This window comes from Macrobrachium rosenbergii, chromosome 45 (genome assembly GCF_040412425.1).
Source record: "Macrobrachium rosenbergii isolate ZJJX-2024 chromosome 45, ASM4041242v1, whole genome shotgun sequence".
Taxonomy (NCBI): Eukaryota; Metazoa; Arthropoda; class Malacostraca; order Decapoda; family Palaemonidae; genus Macrobrachium; species Macrobrachium rosenbergii.
This window is the reverse complement of record NC_089785.1, coordinates 23,111,133-23,131,071: the sequence shown is the minus strand read 5'-3', so window position 1 is coordinate 23,131,071 and position 19,939 is coordinate 23,111,133. Positions and strand designations below refer to the sequence as shown.

General features: G+C 39.0%; 1 protein-coding gene across 23 annotated transcripts in view; it reads left to right on the top strand.

Moving 5' to 3' along the window:
* LOC136830021 (glutamate-gated chloride channel-like) overlaps positions 1–19,939 on the top strand; it is a 376,171-nt gene that overhangs the window by 338,714 nt on the left and 17,518 nt on the right. For 13 of the 23 annotated variants that reach the window (XM_067089219.1, XM_067089213.1, XM_067089217.1 and 10 more), the window contains 3 exons: positions 6,091–6,267; positions 12,890–12,904; positions 18,799–18,837. In XM_067089219.1, the coding sequence (XP_066945320.1) occupies positions 6,091–6,267; positions 12,890–12,904; positions 18,799–18,837 (231 nt within the window). The remainder of the gene's footprint in view (positions 1–6,090; positions 6,268–12,889; positions 12,905–18,798; positions 18,838–19,939) is intronic. The other 10 variants (XR_010850531.1, XM_067089239.1, XM_067089235.1 and 7 more) reach the window with 5 other exon arrangements.

The following is a 19,939-nucleotide window of genomic DNA, read 5'->3' as shown; positions in this document are numbered from 1 at the left end:
GTACGTGAATTTTACAAGAAAAAAAGCTAAAAGGGGCATTATCTGACTTATGGTTGTCCCCTCTTGGGTATAATTGTCAATCAGCAACCCCTAAATTTAGTAGGGGTTTGACCTAACTCTTGCAGTTGGATCACCATTGTTGCCATGTTGAGTTTTACTACTCTGGCGACCACATAGCCAGAGCTCTCAAATCTCACAGTGTGCAGTAGCCTCGGTATTGTGGCCTCAGGAGGCATTTGTAGTTTCATTTGATGCCCTTTTTGAAGGCTATTTTCAAGTTCCCTTCCTCCGTAGTTGTAGGTGACTTCTCTTAATTTTTATTTTCATCCCGGTTTGGCTGTACGACAGGGCGTCTGTTAACTTTGCCTATTCATTTTATTGACACTGTTCTGTGAAAGGTTGTCTTTGTTTTTCCTGTGTGAATGAGTGTACATTCATTAAAATAAAATGAGTAATAGCTAATCCCAACCGTATACTTCAAAAAATTAGTGAATGGTAGGGTGTGGAATGTCACGCGATCCTGACAGTATACGTGTTGAGAAGGCAAGCAATATTTTGTAACAAAAATCTTGAGTAAAACTATTCAGGAGTTTAATACAGATCCCTGTATGGGCAAAATTTTAGCAAGAGAGATAGGCTAATGAGTTCAGGGTCAATGTTTACAAGTTCTTGAAGTTAATGTTCTGGATGGAAGGAAATAACAAGCAAATTGTTGTTCAGGAAATTTTTTGGATCAAAGATGAAAAGGGAGAGGTACTTTTGGAAGAGGTTAAACTTTTTTGTCAGTTAAAAGAATTATTTTTAAAGGTTGTTGAATGTAGACAATAGGAGAGATGCAGAAATAAATGGCGCCTCGGTAGAAGGGTTGATATACATGTATCTAAGAATTTATGTGAAAGTAACTGTTTGGGTTGCGAGGAATTACGTCCGATTGACAAAAAGTTTCTAGAGGAATAATTACGCCTGATTGACGAAAAGTTTCTAGAGGAATAGGTAGGAGGAATACTTTAGTATAAGAAGAAAGAATGAGTGATCAGGGAATAAGATTGCTAAGCATGCATGTGAAAATATACCAGAATTTTGATTGATGGAAATAAGAAAGGTTATGAAGAGGGATGATATAGGAGAAGAAGCTTGACTTTAGCCAGGAGAGCGAGTTCATTCATACGATGTTGTATTATGGGACATTTGAAAAATTTTAAAAGAAAATATTATCATGGCACAAATGGCCATAGAAACCGCTGGATAAAACTTACAAGATGTGATGTGGAGAGGTTAGAGTATATGACAGTTCTGTAAAACATAAAGGAAGATGATTTTGATCCATTGCACGTTTTATGACTGTAGAGAAGCTTTAGTAAAGAAAAGTGGATGGACAATTGATCAGTTTTGTGTAATAAAAATGAACCTTAGATGTGTTGTTTAGTCATCTTGACTCTAACACACTGTGTATTGAATAAAGATAGCATTATGAGGAATCAGGGATAGAACAGATATAAGTTGAAGTTGGCAAAATAAGATTTGCTGTGAAGGAAAAGTTCGATGTTTGTGGTTAGTGAAGTGTAGATTGTTAGTTTTTCTTTCAGATTTTCAGTTTTTGAACTATCGTTGACGTTTCTATCGTAACAGCCCAATTAGTCTTTCTGTTATTGCAGAAGGATATCAGTGACAGCTGTTAAGGGTTATAAGTCTGCCCCCCTTTGTAGGTGTTTGAGCTTGGAGGTCCGTTGTTGGATATTCAGAATAATTAAAGAAGTTTATTCAGTACTCCCAGGAGGAAACTATAAATTACAGTACAGTTGAACCTCCAAAGAGATATCTTTCTTTCATTCTAAAAAATTGTTTCCACACCAGAGGTTGGTCATCAGCTGGCTTGTCGTTAAGTACTAATTTCTTTGCCAAGAATCAAATGATTAGGATTTGGAGTCGTACAATTGCTCCTTTCACCATACCTTCCCTCTCCCTAGCTGTAGGGAACATGGGAGATCTGCTTTGCTCATTGAGGGCCATTTATCACTAGCTTTGGAGAGCCAAGGACCTGAAGCAGTCAGTCCAGGCTTATTCTCCCTACAAGCCAGTGGAAGAAAGAAGTATTGAGGACCTATTTCATCCAACAAAGAGAGGAGACAGTTGCAACGAGAGTAAATCAGCTTAATGTGCTCTCCACATCAGTTCATTTTTAATGCAATAAGGATGCATTATGAATTTTGAATGCAGAGTACCATTTTGTGCTGTTCTACCTCCGCTGATCATTTTTAACGTTGCATAAATGATTGGTATTGCAGTGTACTGTACTTATTGGAACTGATAGTCACAGCTGGCCAGGTTATAACTTTGAGGAACATGTCAGAGTCTCTTCACCTTGTACTTGAACTTCATTCCTCATCCTTTCAGTCGTGCCATGCAGAGATATGGTCTCCTGAGTTAGTGGCGTCCATGTGATTGCCGAAATTTAGGGCATTACATGACAGTACTATACTGGTATGTTGGGAAAGCGTACTGAAGGGTTTTGAATGAAAGAGTATGTCTAATAGTAAGAGGTTTTAAAGAGAGGCAGTCTGTAGTAATTTTAGACAGGGAGGAAGGCGTAGATCAGTTTTTTTTATTTATAAAGATAACTGTGTGAGGAGTTTTGATGGTAAAAGCTATACGTGGACCTTGAGAAATCTTAGCATTGGTAGAATGCAATACGGAGAATTTTAATGTGGTACAGCATTTTATCTTGACGACAGTTTGAAATGTGATGTTCATGAAAGCCAGATGTGGAATACATTACTGTATATATATAGGAGCCAATTTTCCCTTTGTGGAAGTAGAATATGGAAACTGAATATAAATTATAAAGAAAAAAGGTATTCATATGTATATTTTTGATAGCATATGTGGAGTAAGAAAGTTTATAATGAATAGAATCAAGGAAAGTCATTGAAGATATAATAACATGTCACCTTACCTGGGTGAGTGACGAGATACATCAGATTGTTTTGCCCAAGAAATTACTAGCAAGATATACTTGAAGAGATGTTGAAAGGGAGAGTCCTTAAACGTCTGGAAAAGTCAGATACATGTTCAACATACAGATGAAGGTGAATTAAGCAGTTTGTGTTGATGTAATGGCGAGCTGACTCTGCTAATGATGAAGAGGGCCTTGTGCCGACAGAGACTCTTTATTGTACTTTAGTTCAGCAACTGAATGATTAGTATGGTATTTGGTTGTTGTCCCACTTTCATTTGGCATCTGTTGTACAAATGGTCTTAGAGAGTAAACTTCCTTATATACACATGCATTTGAAAAAGTGAGAGACATCAGTTTAACAAGTTGACAGATTAAGGACAGTTGGCTACTACTGTACATGATGTACCCAAGTTCTTTTAGTACATCAAAAGGTATAATGGTTCAGTCTTCAGAAGGTTCCTTCTCACTGAAAGTTGCATCCCCATCTATCGCGGAGTAATGACGTGTTGCTTGTCACAAGTCCAGCCTCTTGGTAGGATTTGCATATAAACTATTACAGCTGTTTCGAGTACTCGTACTAACAAAACGAGACGACGCAGGAAGCCAAATAATTACCGTGGCAGAGGTGAAGACAAGCACTGATGCTTGAATGCGTTAGCAAAGCAATATGAAGATATTGATGTCTGCCGATATAGGTTAAGCATGTCAAAAGTGCAAACTAACTGTTGGTAGATCATTTCTGAACCAGGTTTATCAGAGAAACCATAGATTTCAATAGACATACTGAAATTTTAAGAATTTTTTGATGGGACTAAAGTCTTTGTCAGAATTTTAGATAATGCTGTTTTCTTCAGGTTAGTTTTGTTAGCGTTTAATGTAGCAAAACACAAGTGTACTAAACCTCTCGGTCAACCTAAGATGCTATAAACTTGTTCACTCTTGCCTGGTGACCCCTGGTACTAGTATGTCTGCTCACAACCAAGGAACCCTCGTTAGAACCCATGTTCAACCCCTCAACTGCTAGTCTCTCTCTCTCTCTCTCTCTCTCTCTCTCTCTCTCTCTCTCTCTCTCTCTCTCTCTCTCTCTCTCTCTCTCTCTCTCTAGCTCAGAAACTATCTTCATGGTAGATGAAAATGATCTTTGCATTATATTTTATTGGTAAATAGATTTTGGCTGTGAACGAATATCACGAGTCTTTGCAATTACGCCATTTTATTTAACATGGAAATATTGCTCTTTGCATAACTGTATGGTCACAAGAAGATTGGAAAGAGTGACATTAGTGTATTGCTCTCCAAGGTTATATTATTCTTATCACAGGAAGCATTAGGTTTAATCCTAGACGTAGTAGGATTATAAGACTAGGTCTGGTAATCGCAGCAACTGACCAGAGTAGGTGAATGTTATGGCATACTTGAATTTACATTTTTGCAGTTCATTCAAGACACAGCCGGTTTATATTAACAACAAGTAGTAGAGACCTGTCTTTAATCTTCGTAACGCGAACCGATTGTTGGCGGTGTGACAAAGTTGTGACGGAAACATTGAGTGCAACATTTCGAGACTCGTTTGATGCAGACGTTCTTTGACCCCGTCAGTGTAGAACTGTAAATGAAGAGGAAAATATGATGATTCAAGATTTACCGTAACGTCACCTCCAAAAAAAAAAAAAGAAAATCCCCCAAGAATTTGTTAAACATTCGCTGGTAGTGTGTGGTATGACATCTGTAGTTGACCGACAGGCATATCTTGTGTCTTCTTCTGTCTCTCTGCAGTTTTCTAAATGGCTCACAAGGCAGTGCTTGCTTCACAGGAGACTGTGACAAAGCCTCCAGAACAAAGCTGCAGTCCCACCTCTGTATCATACACGTCTGCAGCCACGCTTGGCCAGCCCTATATGCCTCCTCACCGCGCTGTTCAAAGACCACTGTACAGTGGAGTAAAGTAAATCACATTCCTTCATAGCCTCACATAGAAGTGGAGCCATTTCCTTGGAACTTGAGTGGAGTCCTTTCCAGAGAGATGTGTGACGGCACAGAAAATCCAGGAAAGGTGTAGTCCGTCCGTTATCTGCATGAAGATAGAAAGCATGACATGCAAAAGAAGTATGAAGAATTTGTAAGATGAGAAAAGTGATCAGATTTTGTATCTGCCGCTGAATGCAGTTGCATGGCGCATATAACAGGCGTGTAGGTTTTTATAATCAGATGTGATGGAATTTTACCAAGTTGACTGTTGGAGTAGAAGGGACTTTGTGCTGCAGGAGACAGTGTGTTAACCAATCTCCTTTTTTAGATACTTCGTATAAAAAGATTTTTGTCTGAGGACTATTTTTGATCAAGTTTTGCGTTAGAACAGGAAGGAATGAGTGGGAATGAAAGAAGTGGAATCCAGTTTAGTTTTGTACCTCACGAGCTTCTTTTGTTTTGCACCCTGTTCAGCATGAAACACACCGCACGCACACTTAGGAGGCATCTACATACAGTATTGGCAATCACTTACATTGAAGCTATATATTTATTATAGTATAATGTGCTTTCTTGACTCCATAATTTTGACTAGTTAACCGAAGTGTGAACACTATGTTATGTCCTTAAGCATAAACGTTTGTTGGACCATGATGCATTTCTGAAACGTAGGCCCTCGGCACCCTTGAGGTAATTGTCACGCCTCTGTACTTAAGATGGTCACAAAGCAACGTAGGGCTTTTAAAGGTTATGTTCTTCCAATTGCCTTGACTGCATTGTGACCTGAAGTCAAGACGGGCTGGAAAGATCGTGAATTGTTTAAGTAACTGAGATATGAACAAGTCCCTTCAGTGGTCCGCGAAAGATATTCTATCAAGCATGAGATATTATCACATTTTCAAATGGTTCCAAGTAAAAATTTCTGTGACAGGGACTGAATCGAGCGGATTCCGGTTGATATTTTCCTCTTCCACCTCCCAGTGCTGGAGGAAAGTCCCCCAGAGTAAAGTTACTAATCGAAAAGATGGCCCCATGTTGATAATGCTCTTCTTCAGCTGCCCTGTAGACCTATGTATATAAACTCTTTTTTTTTTATTCCTTTCCTCCTGACAATGAGTTTAAAAAAGTGGCCTTCACTACTGTGGATGTTCCTCCTCTTGTTCCAGACGGAAAGAAAGCGTCCAAGTGGTCCTTTGGGCACTGGTGGAGGTAGTACCTGTGGCGGGGGCATGGGCGACGTGGCAGCCGCCAACAGGAACTCCCATGAACTGGTGTCCTGTGCCAACTGTGGCAACTCTCAGTGCTCGCATGCCAACGCACCAAATAACTGTCCCAATGGAGAGGTACGCACATTTGCCTTTGTTTGTTTGACCGTTCCGTGCATTGAGACTAACTCGATAAGCGAAACGCATTGCGAACATTCATTCCCGTACATTTGATTAGAGAGCAGGTGAGATCAAGGACTCCGATGCCCAGTTTATTCCAGAACCTGCTGTTGTGACCTAGCTGTGAAAAGAGTGTTGACCATGCATGCTGTCATCTCTGTCCTAGGACCAAGACTAGTGCAAGCACAGATTTCGGTGTTCATGTGTGTTGGTGTTCGTACGTGTGATGTTTAATATTACGAGTGTATATTATCCTGTACATTGCCTTTTTGTTTTCATGACGTTTTTATTTCAGAGTCTTCCAAAAACACACTGAATTTCTGCCAGGGCCTGCCAACTCTCCCGTTGTTGAATGAATTGAGTTTGGGTATTACTTGTTACAGTTAGATCTGGTGTCGTGTGTCGGAAAGGGTGTTTTTTTTTTTGTTTGTTCCATCATTACATTTCAAGTGGTAATCATATTCCTCTGTCTTACAGCTTCATCACGTTTTATTAGACTCCTCTTTTATTTGGATTTATGTATCTGTAGTACAGGTATACATATTTTCACGTTCATGACAAGTTACTCATTTTATGATAAGCAAAGATATAGAACAACTTATTACTGTGATATTTTTGGTTTTCTAAAAAAAAAAAAAATTTGAATGCCTTGAGTATTATATTATGAGCCTTGTGCCACAAATTCTGAATCTTTCAGATTTTTATTCTTGAAATGGGTTTGAATTTGACAGAGTTGCAACTACGCCTAGAATTTTTTACATTGAACTTTAAGAAAAGCCAAGGAAGTAATAATTGAGCTTGGGTACCCATTTCAGTATCCCTTCCCTTAATTGTATTAGGCGCCAAGTTCTCTTATCTTACTCTGGCAGGTGACCACACAACCAGTGTTGCCAAATGATGGGTTATGCCATTACATCCGTACCATGACTTTCTGGTCGTGGATTTCAATTGTATTTCTTGATAACATACTTGAGCAACCGTACCTCACTTCAGCTGTGAATATTTTGGCATATTTATTTCGAGCAACTGATTATTTCCTTATGATTTGTCTGTGTTGAGCTTTGCTCCTGTACTCAGACAAGATGAGAATGTCCTCTGTCATTTATAAAACACACTTTGATGCGCAGGAACATAAGCCTCCGTGCCGCAAGGTATGGCTTGCCAGCCAAAAGGGAGTAGCTCTTACCCAGTATAGTGCAGCTTTTTACTTTAGAACATCAAAAACATGAGCTAATTCCAAAACAAGATGCAGGATAGGGGCATGTAAGGAGGTGCCGCTACATGGATTACTTCTGAATGCCCAATATAAGCAGTCCCCGCTTATCAGCGGCATCGGTTAATGGCGTTTCGGTTTTACGACGCTTGGCTAACAATGTCGTTAACCAGATTTTCAGCGCCGGTAGGCAATTTTTGGCGCTGGTAAGCTGTTTATCGGCACCGTAAGTGGTTCATCGGCACCGGTAAGTGGTTTATCGGCGCTGGTAGGCAGTTTATCGGCGTTGATAGGCAGTTTATTGGCTTCTGTAAGTGATTTTCGGCGCTGGTAATCGGTTTATCAGAGTCGGTAAGTGGTTTATCGGCGTCGTTAGGCAGTTTATCGGCATCGGTAAATGATTTTCGGCACTGGTAATCGGTTTATCAGAGTCGGTAAGTGGTTTATCGGCGTTGTTAGGCAGTTTATCGGCGTTGTTAGGCAGTTTATCGGCATCGGTAAACGATTTTCGGCACTGGTAATTGGTTAATCAGAGTCAGTAATCAGTTTATTGGCACCGAGCAGGGCATATGGTGCTGTAAACGCCATTTATTACCATAAAATTATTGTGATGTTCCGGTTAACAACGATTTTCGGTTATCGGCACTCGCCCTGGAATAGAACTCCCGCCATCAACCAGAGAATGCCTGTAAAATTAAGTTCTGAAGCTTTCAAGTTACAAAGGAACAACTTGTGAATGCAGGTGGACAAAGTATGAAATACAGTGTAAGAACCTCTACAGAAAATTTGCTTGGAAAAATCCAGCAGAAAGGTTAGTTCAGTAGTTGAATAGCCAGTGAAAAAGTTAATGTTAAAGACATCATTAAGTATAAATCAGCATTGCAACATTATACTGTATCATTGAAGATTGCATGAACCTGAAAATTTTAATGAGGTTGAATTCTACCAGACGCTGGTATAGACAAAATGTATTATACTTTGTCAGGGAGTGAAAGCTCTCAAAATCTTCTGCGAACGCCTAAGGCATTACAGTTGACCAGTTGCAACAAAAATTTTTGCCAACTACATTACCTACAAAGTAATAGTGCTGAATTATAATCACTCCACAAAATATATTTATCCTAAGTATAGTGGACTAACACGTAAACTAAGCCCCTCCATGCTCATCAGAGTTTCAGGCTCTACAAAATAATTTCTATGGTCGTAATATTTCTTCCTCAACTGCTGTGATCAACAGTAAAATATTTGATCAGTGCGTAACTTGGATGACCCTGGTAATAGCCCTTTTCATTTCAGGCTTATATCAGCCTCATTTAGAGGTTTCCTTGAATCATAAATCATCTTGTTATGGTCTTATTATCCAAGTGAATGCAATTCAGAATTCATAAAGGTTTAAGAGAGTCTGATGAGCAGCATAAGCAAGGGATAGGACATTGCTTTGGTACACTGTGTCCTAGAGACTGAACATATCCACGTATGATCAGTGCCCAAGTTCCTTCTCCACCCAAGCTAGGACCTGAGAGAACCTTGGCTGCAGATGGCTCAGGAAATAGACCTATGGACTCACCCATCACTGACTCACAGGGATGACAAGGTCATGTTTTGTCTGAGAAATCTATCATGATATGAGTGGAGCTTGAATTAAGGACCATATATCCTGAGAAACTTGACAAGCCATCTTCAAGGAGATTTATACAGGGGATTCTCGACAGCACCTAGGAATTGGTGACTGAAGTGTTTTGAAAAACTTCGCACTACTTTTTGATTACATAACACGAGCCTGGTTGCTCGTATTGCATATTGCACATTTCTCAAGCTAATTTCTCCTCTTTTCTTTGTCACATCCACATATTAGTCGGCGAAAATCTCCATAAGTACCAAAGGATTCACTCAGCTGGTTACTTCAGGATAAACACCGAATAGTTGCTACGTTCCTTGATATATTTTACTATGTCTGGAGCATGTTCCTAATAAGTACGGTACTCGACTCTTGGTCAAAACTGGATTAGTCTAAACTGCCCAACTTCTGTGGCATTTTTACAACCATTTGTATCTCCAGTCAGTGCCATTTATTTAACTTTGCTTTAAGGTTAGGCCAGTCCTGTGCCATTTGATTATATAGGGTTTCATATTTTCAGGCACCAAGATTTGCATGTGTGTATTTTACTTATATCTCCTACTCCTTACAAGATTCTTATTACATATTTCAGCCTTATGTTTGATTGGGGTAGCCCCTTTAGGTGTCTACACACTAGCATACTTTAGTGTGCCATGGGTAATACATAGCTTAGGGAAAACTACTCCGTAGAGATTTCACTTTACAATTTTTTTGGCGTATGGGTTTATATCTCTAGTCCATCACACGGTCCCATTTCTGAGAAGAGAGTCAGGGACTTTGTTTCTTGCTTCTACTCTGGCATTGGCCCCTGTGTGCTTTTGCCATGCCATCCCATTCTTAAGCTTCACGTGGGTTGACCAGGCACATGTGTTCAACTATTCTTAAGTAAAGTCTTACTTTAATATCCTGCCATGAACTTGAAACTGTGGCTGACATAACTTTTCACTGTTAGTTGTTCTGCATTTTGAAAATTCCTTATCTCTCTCTCTCTCTCTCTCTCTCTCTCTCTCTCTCTCTCTCTCTCTCTCTCTCTCTCTCTCACTGGGATTCTTTAGGCCCACCTGTTGTAACAGTGCTTGCCTGTTATCACATATGAGGGCTTGCCCAACTTGATTTGCATTTGCCAAAACTCCAATTCATTCCTGCTCCCACTTCATATACGCTGCCTCAGCCGTCACGAAGCTACTCTGACTGGTCTTCAGAGATTAGCACACTTTACTTCCTGTGGCTAAACTTCATTTTGGTTGACTTAACTTATGCAGTCCCTCACTGCCACAAAAGTAAAAGAAAAAAAAAACTCATGTCACCTGTGTGAATAGCTGTTGGAAAAGTCGATGTAGGAAGAGATTTCTTGAATCAGGGAAGCGAGTTCTTTTCCATTGCAAGAAATCTTGTCAATGGAGACACATCCTCTCTCGTATATTTAACATTTCAAGTCATTAAAGTCTCGTCAATATAGAGTTCGGTAATGAAACCAAGCCCTATCATGCCCATTCTGTTACTAGACATTTTCATGGCTGCTTTCAAGTTATGATGGGGCTCCCTTACACCAGCAGGCTTTTAGTGAGCCAGTAATCATAATTCTTCAGATTTAAAGAAACTTCCACATGGGTTGCATGAAATAAATCGCCCCATTCCATGCACTCACTCATCAGGCAAGCTCAGATCTCCTGCAGATATTGGAAGGTGTCCATCAAAGGAGGCTGTGACATTCTCCTCCTTATTTTCCTTTTCCTGGGACAAAAATGGTAATGAAAGCATTCAGTAGTGAATGAAACATTGAAAGGATGAAGCAGCTTCTGTATGTTTTCAAGTACGACCAGAATTTTCTGTTTGAACCCCATGTTTCTGGAAGTCTGTCCAAGGCAGTTTCTGATTCCATAACCTGTGGAGCTTTCCTTTCCTCCATTTCTCAGCAGTGTTTTGAAGAATTACTTTCTACATTTTCAGAAGATCAAAAGTAAAGACACCTTGTGTCTTGATTATGATGATGTACAAGACAGCTTTTGAGTGCCCCTTGGAAATAGCCCTATTTAAGGTCTTTCCATATTTTGCCGTGTTAATGTTAACAGGATTCTGACAAGCTTCTGAGACCTGGTACACTTTGTAGAAATGTCTCGGAAGATTTTATTTGTGTTCTTAGCCTCTCGTAAGGAAGCTCTTCATCATGGGTACTGTAGTCCCCTGAAACTTATGAAGTGAATGACTCTCTCTGCTTAATCTTACTTGCTTCTGTGCACGGGATTAGATGTACACAGGACCTACTAAAACATTACCTTTTTTGAGTATATACTTGTGTTAAAGTCAAGAATCATGTACTGCAAATTTTTGTCCTAACTACAATGAGCTTTGATCCACTTTTATTGTACTGGCTACATATTTCTGAAACTGGCGAGTGTTAGGGATGCCTTCTAACACAAAGGAGGGAAATAATTTTTGCTTTTAATCACCGATACTGAAGATATGGATGTGGTTGTAACATTGAATTCTTTGTAGTTTTAATAGCAAAAGCAGAAAATTTTGAAATTTTGTTTCCACCCCACACACATTCAAGCAGATTGGTTAGTCCTGTTGTTTTTCCCTTAAAATCTGAATTACCTTGTGCCAAAAACCAAAAGAATATCATAGTTAGTAGGCGAGGGAACTTATTCCTTCAACCATGACCAGGGCTGATCTATCCAAACCCAGTTTGAGAGTGAGAATCATTTAAGTCTGTTCAGCGATTACGATAAAAGATTACTTCAGTTGACCATCTCCAGAGTACTTGGGAAGGCACCCCTATTTAGATCCCATTAGATGATGCATTGTGCTGTGGTATTGTGTGGTCAAATGATTGTTGTTCGCATATGCACAAGTATCTAAATGCTTGCCTCCCAGGAGGCTGACTGATATCTGTTCCAAAAATCACTATTTTGGTCTTGAAGTCCTACCATCGATTTTAGGACCTGTGACCTAGCTCTATTTTTGGTTGTGAATTTCATTTATAATTTGGTACAGGCAGTCCCCGGTTATTAGCGGGCTCGGTCATCGGCGACCTGGTTTCATGGGGCTTGTTGTGACGAAAATCGGCAATTTTCGGCGCCGAAAATTGCCAATTTCCGCTTATCGGCGCCGATAATTGCCAATTTCCGCTTATCGGCGCCGATAATTGGGTATTGGTGCTGATACATACGTAACAGAGGCACCGATAACTGAAAATCGGTGCTTTTCGGTGCTGATAAGCCCTGAAAATGGCAGAAAATTGCTGATTTTCAGTTATCGGCGATTTTCGGTTACCATCACACCGTCCGAACAGAACCCCCAGCGATAACCGGGGACTGCCATTATACTGTATTCCTGAACTATGATTAAATCATCAAAGCTGGGAGAGTTGGGTTTTTAAATAAGCACAGCTTAAGTCAAAACCCTTAAGTTATTTTATAAATGGACTGTTAGTTTATTGCATGCCCCTCCCCTCACATGATGGAAAAAAAGGTTAGATCCCCCAATTAGATTAGAAAGTTAGTTGGTCAGATGTCTTAACATTTGTAAAAGTATTAAACTCTCATATAATTATATAGTCATTTCAGTATGAAGATATAAACCAGACTTAAATCTTCAGCAAAATGAACCTCATCTAGGATATGGAAAGATTTCTAAGCATCATTTGCTGGTATAGGATCAAATATATGTGTGAAATTACTATGTGCTGGCTTCAGATATATATAGACAGACTTTTCTTTAGTATATGATTCTCTTTTGTGTTTCAGGATGTGACTGTTCCAGTGAGTAGTGCATTTTGAACTTTTGAATGTAATGCCAAACTAAATACCAAATACTTGTTACGTGTTTTGAGGTTTTCTGTGCCCTCCTCTTCCTCTTCTTCTTCAGAATTGTTTTCTGGAAACCAGGAGTTTGTGCCTTTTTTGAGTTTGCATGTCTTGAGTTTGGTTCGTTAGCCAGCAGTTTTATTGCTCCTGTGGACTGAAAACGTAGCTTGAGAGAATCAACTCTTGAATAAGGATTCTTTTCTTTTTTTTTCTTTTGTTTTATATCAGAATTGGTACCTTTTGGTAGCCATGTTTTAATACCTGAATGTTTCCGTTAATGGCTGTGGTTGCTCGTTGTTGCACACGATAGACACACACTACAGGGTAATAGGCTGAAATGGTATTACTCTCGAAAAAATAATCGTGACCGTAGATAAAAAGATAGGTTTATTCTTAAGTGGAGATGGCATGGCATATAACTCTCAACTTGAGGCTGTGTGGGCCGCAAAACTGTTTTGTTTAGAATTTAGTAATGTAGTTATATGTAAATGCATAGGTATAAACTGCATCTACATGCATATGTGCAGCTGGCTTTTATTTTTAAGTGGATGTTGCATTAGTACAATTACCTCGTGTTGTCTGTTTAAACGGAATCAGAGATTCCCTACTCCCATCGTGACTGGTGACTGTCTTGTTTTTTGAAGAAGTTGAGCAGTAGTTTTAAATGTTATATTCTGTGACTTTACAATGTATTTCATTGAGGTTCAAAGTTTTTATCAACCATACTCTTCTTAGATCCCTATCAAGCGACTGTGTTGTGTTGGTTATTTTATTTTCCAATATTCAGGCATATTTTGATATGAGGTAACACTGGATTCATGTCATTGGTTGAACTGAACTTGATTATCGGCGGCAGAGTGAATATTTTCCTTTCATGAAGACAAAGAGTACGGCTGCTAATCTGATGACAGTGAGAAGGTGCCAGTTTCCATTTTTAGTTAATGTTGTCACCTTTTCAGGCAATAAGATAATACTGTATTTGGTGAAATCATCAGGGAATGTTGGGGAGGGATTGTGGTCAGTGTTATTTAATTGTGTCATCTGGTGTAGCAACAGTTATTGGCATTGGCATTGTGGATGATGGTAGGGAATCGTGTGACTGGAGTAGGGATAGTAATGTGGTAATGTGGACGTGAAGTAGAGTGCGTGGACAAGTTAGCCTGTCTGATTCAGTCTGGGCGGCACTTGACAGTCATGCCATGAGTTCCTGTAATACCTCTGTGTTGACCTCTACTGCTGTTTCTTTTATATTAACACCTATGTATTAATATCAGCAGAATATTCAAGCAGGCTCAAGCAGATTTCAACCTCTTATATATCATCCCCCTCTGATCCTTCTTTGTCTCTCTGAAAGGTATTGAAGTCTCTTCCAGCAGTGTTGGTCCAGAAGACTCTGTGAATTCTATATGTTCATTAAAATGTTGCCTCCAGTTTGCTGATGTAGTTTGTTCGGGATTTTCCTTTCCTTTTTTGAGAAGCACTTGGCAATAAGGCATTCAGTGTAGATCATATATTCAGGGCTTCAAAAGTGGAACCAGGACATGTAGACTGGGAACAAAATATATTTATATGCTCAAAAGTACTTTTCCTTGTCAAAGAGGCCTTTGGATTCTTATCATATAGAACCTGTCGTTTTCTGTAGCTCAGACTTCCCAGTGTAGGATCCATGTATCACCTTCCACACTCTGTACAGAACTCTCAGAATCAGATATTGTGGTGTTAAAGCCTTCAGGAGCAGTTTTTAACAAATTTTTCCCCAAATTCGAGTACTGTATTGTAAGATCCCTTCCGACAGCATTCTTGTTCTCTTTTACGATTTATTGAAATTTTAATTGTTTTTGTGCCCCCTCATGCTTTTGCTTTACATGTAGGAGATGAAGTGGTGTCAGTAGATTTATATTAGTTGAATGTAGGAGTCAAGGTAGTGTATATAGAGCAGTGAAGAGTGTGAATAATCAAAGCTCCTTCAAGTTGAGTGTGACTTGGGTATAAATAAATAAATCCATTGAATAATTAAAGACTTATGTTTTGTACCATCGAGACTCAAAGTGCATCCCCATAATGTTTGACGAAATAGGCAATTGTTTTCACAATGAAGTAAGGTTGAGGTTTCTTAGGGACATGGTACTATTCCCTTACCTTTCTTAGGTGGTGGCTTATGTGTTGTTGTAGCCTGTGATCTTTTCAGTCTCATTAGCGTCCGATTGCCACACTCCTCGAGTATGACAGTTTCTTTAGTTTCCCCTGCTAATGCTAAATGTTTCAGTCCTGTCGATTATCGTTGTCCGTTACTGTAGAATGTTTCTTATTAACAGTAATTTGTTATGATGTCCTCTTTTTAAAAGGTTTTACTAACATTTTATAAGATTCCCATGATTCTTACATGGAAATGCATGGTATGCCAAAAAAAAACATTTGAAATTCTCAATAGTTTTCTGCATGCTTTGCGTACGTGGCCATGCTTGTTCTCTTTAGAAAAAAAAATTTATGAAATCTTTGGTTTTTGCATCGTTATACTTACTGAGCCTTAGAAATATCCAATTTGCCATAGGAAAAATATGTTGATCAAGGGAAAGAAGAGTGTAGTCACTATTGCAAGTTGGAGACTTTACGTTAACTCTTTGATTGGTAAGCTTGCTGAAGTTCAATTTCCTTTTGAGATTTTCTTGCCATTTTTCAAACAAATGCTGTACTGTAATGTCTTTTATTCTTTTGCTGAGAAATGAGGTGGTGATGTCACTTAGTTGATTCTGTATGTGGAAGATCATTCCATTTCAAAGTGGTTTTCAATATAACTCCATAATTACAGTCAGTCCAGTTTAATGATCTCATCAAGATAGTGAATGCATGCCTTCTGTAACTTACAGAAAGTAATTTCAGTCTGGAGGCCACAGGTAGTTGGAAAATTATTAGCAGAGCGTATGATATATCTCGGGAGAATTATGAATGGTACTTACACTGCTCAGTTTTGATGACATTTTTTCCTGTAACAAAATTTGTGGAAATGGTAGTTACAATGTTCCTGTAATTATGAACTCGATTCATCACCTTGAAACCGAAGTACAGAAGTCTGGATGTTAAGGACTCATCTAGCTCCTTTGTAGAATACTTAGACTTAATCCTTATGGGTTTAGCAAACCCACTTGAGAGATGTCCAGTTCACAAAGGTGATTCAGGCGATAATTAGACACCTCTTATAAGAACCATAGTTCTGTTTTGATTCTCATAGTTTTGATTTTAATACTTGCAGCTTTGTACCCAAATGCTAGTCACACTTTTGTTTATATACTCATTTGAATATGTCTTGCCAATTAGGTGCATCAGATATTAAACAGGAAGTTCAAGTATAACCTCCCTTCATACGTTTATGTTCAAAATACACTTAGTTTCTGATTGTCTTACTCCTCAAAAAGAAGTCATCAGCATTTAAAAGTGCTGGACTGTCAGTGTTTTCTGTTATCAAGAACTGGTGCCAAGTTCATTTTTCCTCGTCAGAGGCATTCGCATTGATCAGAAATTACTAAATAATGTTTCACAGCTACAAAGATTACTAAAGTTGATCTTTGCTAAAGAGGACATTCATTATGGTATTACCAGTCGATGTATCATTAAGTCTTTTTGTGCACCAGGACCTCCTTTTAAAACTGGTGTGTCTAGACAATATCCCTTCTCCTGTGTCCCAAAACACAGCATTGGAAAGCAAGGCGTGGCCTGGATAAGGATGCAATCAAGATCTATGCAACGAAAATTTACAGAAATAATGTTAATCTCAGCAGAGATGGAGGCCGTGAGCATAACAGTGACATAAAAGAGGCCCCATTGATGAAAATGATGTCACAGGAAGGAAAAGCCAAGTATATATAGTACCTTAGCCTGCCCGAGCCTCTAGTACAGCAGCCAGTCTAAGTTCATACTTTATATCGGTATATCGCATTAGAACGAATCATAGATGAACAATCAAGACTAAAACACACAGAAGCTCTTGATTAGCCTGTATATGAAACCATGAGTCTGCTGGAAAATATTCAGCACTAAACTTGGATTCCAATTACGGTAGATGATCGGCCACGAGAACTTATATTGCGTGCCTTTATCTCAAGTGCATAAAAACAGCTTAAGTCTGGATAAAATCACAGTAATCACCGCATTGGTGGATGCATTACTGCAACTTGTTTTACCAAGTAAAATATAATAAAGAAATACTACATGACTCCCCTAGGCAAGAGAATGCAGGACTACAGCCTTGAATGCTTCATGGGTAAAGGAGTTCCATTGCCTTCTAGTAATAATCTAGCACCGATCCAGGCCGCCCAAGTAGGTGGAGAAAGGGTACACTTTTCCATACAGTGAGTTGCATGAATTCTGCAAAATACAACAGAGGTGTTTAGGACATGGTAAAGAGAAACAGCAAAATAGCTTCACACACTTCTGCAGACTGATGGAGTGTCATCACTACTTACAAACCAGCTAGGAAAAATCTAGTCTAGTTGAGAAGATGGGGAACAACTCCCATTTTTTTGGAATGGAAACAGATAGACAGTGGGCTGGAGTGTTAGGTAAGAAGTTCAACATTAATGGATAGAGGAATTTATCTGATAGGGAGTAAAAAGCAAGAGCAGTCTGATAAATGTGGCCTTATCTCAATGGAACTTCAGATTCCTTCATATTTGTTCCATTTGAGACATTTACAGTGTGTATTCTCCAGAAAAGACCAACCATCAAGTATTTGACATTCCTGTTGGCATAAGGAGTACCGTTATTTGCAGTTAGTATAGCCACTGTGGCCCATGCAATCATTGGACTTTATGGGACAGGTCTCATCTAAAAGGTGAATTAGAAAATTATTTTTCAATGTGCGGGCTAACTGCTCTTTTCCTCTGAACAGTTGTTCCATATGAGTATATTATCTGTCACCATGTACTATCATATTATCAAACTGAGTGCTAAGTAGCTAAGTTTGGTGGATAAATTGAATTCAGAGTATTCATGCTGTCAAAATATTTACAAATTCAATTTTGCATGTATTTGTCAAGACAACATCTTGGCCTCAGGTACAAATTTTGGCACTAGAGAGCTTGATTTGACAATACCTCGAGCATAAGTAATATAGGTTTGCATTATGGAACATGAGAATTTTTCATGTACATCTGAAACCATCACCATATCAAGTATGAAAATTCCATTTGTTTGTAACAAGGAGGTGCCTTTTGCAGTGTTCATTTCTGGTTGAACAGAGGGAAAAATGTTAATAAGGTTTTCAGAATCAGTGCTATATGAAGGTTTTAACTCTGTAATAGAAGACGAAGGTTTTGTTTTTTCATTTTTATGCTGCGATTGAGGTTCTTTGCATTGATCTTCCATTTTAATTTTTAAGAGATTGGCTTCGTGACGTAGACTGAAATTTTTTACGTAGCAATTTATTATATTACAGTATTTACCTGAAAGTTGTATGAAATTTCCTCTTTCAACTTTTATCTACAGTAGGCTCTGGGTATATACCAGTGCACGTGCAAGCCAGAATAAGCTAGAAAAAATTACTCCGCATACTATATGAGCACCGACTTTGTTATAATTATAGTTCTGTAAGCCATGGGTATAAATACAATTCCACTTAAAATATTTCCCAGCATGTAACAGTCATTGATGAATCTTTCACATTAATTTCAGTTGCCTGTTTTCGAAAATACCCAATTAATACATACGAACTAATTTCCCGTGGAAATATCCATTGGCTCCAAAGGATGAGATCTCCAGGTAGAAACTTTCCAGTATTTAGAATGTAAAGGAATCCACCTCATTTCTTACACTTCTATCTCTCGTGTATTTATATTCCTTGGCTTTTGTTACAGGAACCCGTGGAAGTCAGTCAGGTAGAGTACACTTTTAAGGTAATGCTTCCCCCTTTTTTCTTGCTCTGCTTAGGTTCGAAATGCCATATACTGTATATTGGATCTGGAAACTTAGAAAGAGGGGTTGTCCTTGCCTTTCAGAAAAACTAATTCAGCACTAAATAGTTTTGAGACACCAAAACCCCCTTCGATTTCCAGTGCCCGTTATGCGGCATTTTGAATCCCTCTCGTAACAATCCTCATTTAACAGGTCAACAGAATAGGCATCTTTTTTTCTTTTTTTTTTTTTTAAAGAGAACACTTTGAACGTGGACAGATTTTCATTTCCTTTCTCATGCTTCGAGTTTCACTCCGTCTCATCTTGCACTTGGGAATATGACTAGTTTGTGACCTGATGAAGTGTTTGCTGCTTTTAAAGTGTTTGTGACGTTTTACTCTGAGCTCACAGTGCTTTAATACACAAACGTTTCTTCAGTCTTTTAATGCCAAATGTAGTGGCTTATGAGCTTCGTGACGAGGTATTTTTCCATTAGGCTTCTGTTTCGCCCCGTGCAAGGTCCTTGCATAAAGCATTTCATTTATCACCCGCTGCTGATGCAAAATTTACTAAAGAGATCTCATCTGTGCGTGTAAATACACACTACTTGTTTCTACGGGGGTACGGACCTACGCTCTCATGAATGGAGTTTCTCGTGCAAGGTGCCCTTCAGCTGCAACTGACTAGAAAAACAAAATCCCATCAAGTAGGCTTAGGTACCTTGTGACCAGAGACAGCCTACCTCATCCTTTGTTCCCAGCTGTGCTCAGTGTTGGGTGTCACAGTGTTCTCCCATTGTGATGCTGAGATTTTTATTTGTGCAGTAGTTGCAAGGTCATTGCTCATTCCAGTTTTGCGTGATTGCTTAGTAGCTCAGTGTTACATATTCAGAGTTTTCTAAGGAGCCTAGTGTTGTGTGTGTTGTGTTTGCTTTGTTCATGATGTGTGTCCCCTTTCTCTTTGAAATGGCTACCCTTGACGAAAAGCAGGACTTGCCTTGTTGTGTCGGCAAAGACAAGCCTTGCAGCAAGTTTATGCCCCGCATTGCGTCTGTGCCTCCTGTCGAGAGAGAGAGAGTGCCCAAGAACATGTTCAGAGTGTGAA